General features: G+C 43.9%; 1 protein-coding gene across 2 annotated transcripts; it reads right to left on the reverse strand.

The window, feature by feature from the left end:
- Nucleotides 1-357: 357 nt before the first annotated feature.
- Nucleotides 358-5,776, reverse strand: TMIGD2 (transmembrane and immunoglobulin domain containing 2). Of its 2 annotated transcripts, XM_074284640.1 has the most exons (5): nucleotides 5,660-5,776; nucleotides 4,669-5,019; nucleotides 1,716-1,751; nucleotides 1,238-1,336; nucleotides 358-875 (listed from the first exon to the last, which is right to left on the reverse strand). In XM_074284640.1, the coding sequence occupies exons 1-5, from the start codon at nucleotides 5,703-5,705 to the stop codon at nucleotides 682-684; spliced, it is 726 nt and encodes a 241-aa protein (XP_074140741.1). In that variant the 5' UTR covers nucleotides 5,706-5,776; the 3' UTR covers nucleotides 358-681. The 2 variants fall into 2 exon arrangements, with proteins under 2 accessions (XP_074140741.1, XP_074140744.1); XM_074284643.1 differs by lacking the exon at nucleotides 1,716-1,751.
- Between the last annotated feature and the right edge of the window lie 2,054 nt (nucleotides 5,777-7,830).

A 7,830-nucleotide genomic window follows, 5' to 3' on the forward strand; every position in this document is an offset into this window, starting at 1 on the left:
GCTCCATTCCAGTTGCAAAGATTCTGCTTTCCTCAGATGCAAGTCTTTTAATTCAACTCCTCAGATTTCAGTCTCTCAGATTCCATCTCTTCCCCTATTTCTTCTCAGGCCACACATCAAACATCATACATCCTGCCCTCATCATCAAACAAGGGCCTCTGGTTAATTAATACTAGGCCTTATGGAGAGACCATAGGCTACTAAGTCACTGGGCATTAGGGATGGGGAAAGGGGAGAGCAAGCTCTGGTGGTGTTTAGGAGATGATGGAAAAAGTGTATGAGAAGCAGTCTCCCATATCAGAGTCATATATCAGATAATCTTGGTTCTTTTGTTTTTTCACTTTATTTTTCAATCAACAAGCATTTATTTTCTCCGTTTCTCCTCCTTCCCCCAAAAAAACAAACAAAAAACCCAAATCCTTTATAACAAAGATGCACAGTCAAGCATAACTTTCTTGTGTGTCTGTTTCCAAAAATGTAGCTCTGGCTCATCTTTGAGCATTGGATCCTATCCTCAATGACTTGGCTGAAGAGCCAACCTCCCAGCTTCTGGGAAACCTCAGTCCTCCCTCATTCTCCCGCTCCCGGGAAGGCTGACCTCTCCCCCAAACCTCACTGGACTGAGAAAGAAATCCTATGTTAAGTGAGGGTTGGAGGCAGGGAGCAAGCTGGTTTTATTGGCTAAGAGCCAGCCTGATGCAGGCTGGAGTGGGAAGGGACTATCCTAGGCGGTAGGGGTGGGGGTTGGGGACCAGCAGAGTAGATGCTCTCTCCTCTCTTTTTCTCTGGTGACCATTGCAGAGGCTTGTCCTTGCTTGGCGTGACCCCCTTAGTTCTCTTGTGGAAATAGAGAACATTGCCATAAAAGTGGCTCTCTGTGAAGAGACAGAGGAGCATGTGTCTCAGTCCAGATATCTTTCTCCAGGACTAACATCGGAGCTTCCATCTCAGTTTCTCAGTCATCTTCCCCGCCTCTGACACCAGGAGCAGGACCTGTGTGGAATACCTATCTCTGGGGATGGAGAATCCCTTTGGGAAAGTGACTTAGGGAGCAGTAATTGGATAAAAGCAGCAGCTATGGAACAAATTGGGCCATCCTTCTTTTTTCCACCAATGGCTGAGAACACAGTTTGGTAGAGAGGCAGCTTGTGGGGCCTGGCCAGGACTCTGGGGCGGGGGAGCAGAGGGGGGGGACACTGCACCCCTGGGGTCTGGCCGGTGCTGGGGGACTACTCACCGGAGTCTGTGCTTCTTCTAAAGCATCTCCAGATCATTGTTCCCAACACAGCCCCCAATCCTATCACGACACACGCCACCAGCAGCCATAGGAGAAAATCTTGAGAAGAGATAGAGATGATAGGAGAGCCAGTGAGGACGTCGTGAAGAGGGGAGATTGGCAATGGAAAACAAGTGCAGCGCAAAGAGCCATGGGTTGGGAATCGGGTCTAAACCCTCCGCTCCCGCCTCTGACTCACTCACTGCAAATCTGCCTTCCTCCCCAGGTTCAGTGTTCCCATCTATAAAATGAACTACATGGTTTCTAGGGCCCTCTCCTCCTGACACTGACGTTCAAGAAAATTTTCAGTTTTCACTCTACTCTCTGTTCTAAGAAATGTGTAATGCTGATGGTCGCCAAGCTAATTATATGGATCATCTCACAGGGAGAAGGGACAATCTGGGAAATGGGGAGACACTAGATGGGCATTTCCTCTTACCTGGAAAGCCTTTGATCCAGCTGCTTGTGAAGGAATCTGCAAAAAGAGAAATCTCTATAGCTCCCTCTACATCTCCGTTGGCGTGTTTTTGCCCTCATTTCTCTGAAAGGTTTGAGCTTTTATCAGTTTTCTTCTCCCCCTTCCTTTCCCTGAGGATCAGAACCTGACCCCTCTGTGTGCTCACTAAGGCTCCTGTAATTTTCAGAGATCATTAATCCCCTGGGGTGGGGACAGCCCACATAATTCTCTATGATGGTCATATCTCTGGAAGATGCTGGGTTCACCGCTACCCCCTCTCATCACTAGGAAGAAATATCACCCCCTGACTCCCGAGTTGGAAGTGATCTCTATCTCTGGAGGGTCCTGGTATGTTCAGCCATCAAGGCACATGTGTGGAGAACTCAGGATTAAATCTCCATCCCCTATAATTTTTTCAGGGAATGGAGAAGGGCACCCCTGGCGTAATTCTTCTCCCACCCCATCTCCATGGGAGGGGGTGCAGCAGCTGTTAATGTTGGGTCCTTGCCCGGGGGCCAGGCCAGAGCCAACACTGACTCCTATGTCTCTGCTAATTGGTAATTGGCCCCTCCTGGCAGAATGGAAACTGGTAATTGGTAATTGGCCCCTCCTGGCAGAATAAAAACAGGGTAGCCGTGTGGGTGGCACAGACTGGCACCCTGCCAGAAAACCCATTGAGCTTCAGAGAGCTGGGATGTCTGTGGGCGGGTGTCATGGGCTGGCACATGGAAAATCTGGGGACATCACAGGGTGTCCTTTAGGGGCCAGGCCAGAGGCTGTGAGAGCCACTTCTGGGAGATGGAGATGGGGGAGGGAGGAGAGGAGATGACTGGGAAATGGGCCAAAATCAGCCAGAAGTCTGAAGATGAGAAAGGAGGAGACCCATAAAATTTTTCCTCCACAGAATCTTGTTCTAGAAGATAGGATACCTGAATTTTTAGTCTTGGTTCTATCACTGATCTCCTGTGAGATTAGAATGACCTTGTCATTAGTGAGACCTTGTCACTGTCCATGTAACCTTGGACTTCTAGCTGTGGACCTCTTCTCTGTCAAATAATAGTGTCCTACTCAGCTCCCTTTAAGATCCTTTCCAGTCCATTCATTCACTATATACTTTTTTTTTTGAGGCAATTGGGGGTAGTAAGTGACTTGCTAGGGTTGTTACCCACCTAGTCAGTGTTAAGTGTCTGAGGTCACATTAGAACTCAGGTCCTCATTCCCCCAGGGCTGGTACTCCATCCACTTCCCCCATTCATTCACTTTATGAGAGACATTTATCAAGCTTGTGAGCAAAGTTAACCCTATGCTAAGTACTGGGGACACAGAGATAAAGGGGATACGGTCCTTGCTCACAAGAAGCTTCCAATCTAATCACGGAGAATAATCCTACTTAGATAGCTGTGCTATAATAGAGACTGAGAAGTACAAGGTAGGGTCTGATACGCAGGAAGAGCCTGAGATCTGGAGAAACAGGGCCTGACCTGAGTTTGTAATCTTAGCCCTCCCTGGGTCATCTGTAAAAAAGAAGTTATTGAATTCCACAAACACTTGAGTCCCCTCAGCTTGTCAGGGGCTAGAGATACAAATGCAAAATCGAAAGAGTTTCTCCTCTCAAGAGACTCACATATTACTGGGTAGGCTGGAAGAAGATCTAACGTGGACCCAGACAAAGAAATAAAAGCTCATTTGAAAAAGGTGAAAGAGGTAAAAATGGGAGGGATCCAAGAAAGGCTTTGCAGAGGACGTAACACTGAAATGGAATCTTGAAGGAAGTAAAAGATTCTGAGATACAATGAGGAGAGCGCTAGTGAGTTCCAGGTATCTATGGGAGAACAACCTATTCAAAGGCACAAAGTCATGAAGGGGGCATTGAACGTCAGCCAGATCTGGAGAGTCCAATTTGGCTAGAACACAGTGTCCATGAAGGGGAGGAATTCAAAAGAAATCTGGAAAGATAGTTTGGAGTCAGACTGTGGAGTCTGGCTTAATAAATGCTTGCATATATGATATAATAATAACTATAATAAAAGCTTAATAAATTTTTTTTTTGATGTAGTGAATGAATGAACTGGAAGGGACCTTTGAGGAAGATGTATTTTATCCCAGAGGCAATGGGAACAAACTGAAGATTTTTGAGTGAAGAGTGACACAGTTATACTCACGACCTGCAGGATAGACCAAAGAGGGAAGAGACTGGAAGCAGGGGAGGTAATTAGGAAACCTTTAAGGTAGTCTAGGTGAGAGGTGTTGAGGATTTCTAAAAGAGATAGGACATATAGTGAAGGTAGAACCTGGTAAATATTTAACAATTGGCTTCCCTACCCCATCAGAAAATGTTCATGTGACACTTTCAAGTTTAATCAGCATTATTAGCACTTTCTCCATCACTTCTTAAAATCTAAATAATCAAGAAAAAAATCAAATGCTTCATTGTAGAATCTGCCAATTTCTGAGATGTAAATAAATGCTCACACTGAAAAACAGCGATCTGGAACCAAATCAAGCTGTCTCCAGCACAGTCTTGGATTGAATCAACAAGAATTGGCAACAAGAAGGTAGATGGGGGGAGGAGGGGAAGTGTACAGCTCAAAGTTGAGGTCTAGCAATGTTGAAGTGAGGATAGAAACAGAAGGCATGGGATTCAAGGACAGAGGGTAGTGATCCTTGGTTAATAACAGAATTGAGACTATGAAGGAAGGAAAGTAAGATCAGAATAAGAATGATGGACAGGGAGTAGATGGTAAGATGGAGGGATCAGAAATAGCTGCAAAAACAAACAATATATGTGCAAAGAGTGAGGGAGAGAGAGTGGGACAGGAGAGGAATTTCAGAGTTCAGCATCATGGGAAATGCCACAGTCACGATCAACACTGGATTGTCAAGATGGCACTGTGCTCCTCCTCTACTGTTCCTTCTCCCCACCTTCTCCCCATACCTGAGACTATGAGATGTGTTCCATTGCCTTCAGCTGTCTGGAGCTCTGGGATTTCCATTTTCACATGACACACATAGTGCCCGCTGTCATTGACATTCACATCATCCAGACTCAAGGTGATGGTATTGTTTTGTCTTCGGACTAACTTGTTTCTGGAACTCCATATAACCTGGTTAGAATTCTGACTGATGGGCAGGGACTGGTACAGTTCTTTGCCATCCTTCTTCCACTCTACTCGGAATTGCTGCCAATAGGTCCAGGTGACTTGGCAATCCATGTTCACTTTGCTACCCAAGTCCACCTTGATTTGTTCTACCTGCTGCACCATCAACTTAGTCTCTTCTGTGAGCACTGGTTGGGGGAAGAAAGAAAGGTCACGGTTGATGATGGGGGGTTGAGCAGGAGAAGAAGAAAAAGGAAGCAGCAGATGAAGGCTTAATTCTTCTAGAGATCACAGAATCTAAGAAATCCAAGGGACTTCTGAAACTTCATAGAAGCAGAATTGGAGCTAGAACCCAGGTGCCCTGACTTCTGGTCCTGAGCACGTTGTTTAATCTCTCATCCTTTCTGATATTCTACGTGCTAAGATCTTTATCAGATCTGATACCATGTTCAAAATCCTTCCAGTTCCAACACTTCCCAGCTAGCTTTTCTTTCTTCTCTATTTTGGACATTTCTGTTTTCTATGTTCTAAGAGTCTTTCCAGCACTAATGATCTATGTTTTACGATTCAGTGGTTTCTTCATCCATGCTGAGAGTCTGAAATACTGTCCCCATAAATTCAAACAGTAGCTTGGAACTTGGTTCACTCCTTAATAGATAAATTTTAGAGGAAAAGTAGGAGAAAGGAGGGCTCCTTCAAGATTCTTTGAGATCCCCATGGTCTGAGAGGACAGAAACTCAGCTATCTTGGAATTCTAGAGGGTTATGGTTTCTTTGGTGATACAAGAAGATGTCCTAGTAGGCAGGGACCTTTGACTTGGGTACTTACCCCCCAAAAGCATCAGGAGAAAAAGGTCTGTAAGAAGACATCCCATCTCTTCTCTCCCCTCAGGCTCCTTTCTACCTTTAGTCAGCTCTGCTCTTCCTTTCTGCCTGTAGAGGCGAATGTTTCTCAGGGTAGCTCTATTCCTCCCTCCCTCCCTCCCCACCTCTTTCCACCCATATGTTCTCTGTATATGGCCAACCTGACAGCACTTCCTGCCACAATATCTACCCCTTCCTCTCTGAAGAACTTTGGAAACAATTGAATGACATGGGAGATACTAGCAAAGGACTGCCCAGCATGGCATCCCCACTGTATTGTATGAGGGAAACAGAATTTTAGGAGCTCAAAAGAAACACGAGACGTACACATTTAGAGGCATTTCTACCACAAATGTTGTGCCCGACCTATGTTAGAGCCTTCCAAGCTCACATTGGTCTGATCAGCAACAGCTGGACACACTGTACATAGTGCCCGCTGTCACTAGCATTCACATCATCCAGACCCAGGGTGATGGTATTTTCTTGGATCCAGACCAACTAGTTTCTGGACCCCCATGTAATGTCATTTTGATCCTCTTTAAGAATGAAGGACAATAACTAATCGATTGGAATGGTTTGACATTTCTTTCTTCTGCTCATTTTACAAATGAGACAGAGTTAAGTGACTTGTCCAGAGGCACACAGTAAGTGTCTGAGGCTGGATAGAACTCAGGTCCTCCCAATTCTAGGCTTAATGCTAATTCAGTCTACTTTTCTGTGAATGAATCCCTTCTACAGATATCCTGAATAGAGTGGGAGGGGAACCGTTCAGTCTCTGCTTCCATATCCAGGAACAGGGAGCTCACTACCATCAAAGCAAATCCATTATGATTCTGTCTCGTTGGTTAAAAATGTTTTCAGCTGAATCTGAAAACTGCCTTGCTGTTGCTATTAGCAAGATACAGATATACCGTAGAGAACTGGAAAAGGTTCATAATCACAGGTTCTCAAGGTTAGAAAGGTAGAAATCCTACCTACAACATAATAGTAAATGACATGTTTATAAATCATTTTCCATACATTTTCTTTTCTGATCCCATAAGATCACATTACTTTTAGCCTTGTTTGCACCTCTCCATCATGTCTTCCTTCTCCAGGAACTGAGAAATCACATTAAACTGCAAGATTCAACCTTCCCAATCCTCTTATCTCCTCAGTACCCTCTGACCCTGATTGGACCCTCTAACTAGAGGTCAGGGTAATGGACTTCAGTGCTTCTATTTAGAAAGCAGACAACACAGGTTTTTCTCCCCTTTTCACCATTTTAGAATGGTCCATCACACTCTTGATTCAGGCTTTTCTCTCAATTCCTCCTTAACATAAACCAGACAGCCCCCCCTTTCTGCTTCCTTTTGGTTGTAGTCTTTCCCCATTAGATTATAAATTTCTTGAGGGTAGGGACTGTTTTTGTTCTTATTTATATTTTTATCCCCAGTGCTTAACACAGTGCTGGACACCTGGTAGTAGTTTAATATATGTTTATTGGCTGACTGATCCTCACAACAACCTTGGGGAATCTATCATTGATATGATTATCTCTTTTACAAATGGGGGAACTGAAGCTCAGAGAGGTCTAAATGGTTTGCTTATAATCCAATAGTCTATAAGGGCCAGTTAGCCAGTCAAAAAGCATGTTTTAATTCTTTCCCAACATGACTAAGATGGAACTATGCTTAACATAATTGTACATGTATAACCTATATCGCATTGCCCGCTGTCTTGAGGAAAAGGGAGATGGAGAGGAAAAAAATGTTATAACTCAGAATGTTACAAAAAAATGAAAGTTGAAAATTATCCTCACATATAACTGGAAAAAATAAAATACCCTTGAGAAAAAAATTTAAAATAATTTTTAAAATATAAAAAAAAATTTAATCCCCTACTAAGTTCCAGGCACTATGCTAAGTTCTGGAATTGCAAAGAGAAGTCCCTTCCAACACTGCGCCCCCCCCCCCAAAAAAAGAAAAATTAATACTCTCAAGGAAGTCATAATCTAAAGTATAGCTAACATTAAAATTTAAGTTTTAAACTAAAACAGCACTAAGACTTTTGGGACATCTTATATAAGTCTTTTAAGGTTTGTAAACCCCCCTTTTTGTGTCATTTATGTTCTCATTTGATCTTCACCACACACCT

This window comes from Sminthopsis crassicaudata, chromosome 1 (assembly GCF_048593235.1).
Source record: "Sminthopsis crassicaudata isolate SCR6 chromosome 1, ASM4859323v1, whole genome shotgun sequence".
NCBI lineage: Eukaryota > Metazoa > Chordata > Mammalia > Dasyuromorphia > Dasyuridae > Sminthopsis > Sminthopsis crassicaudata.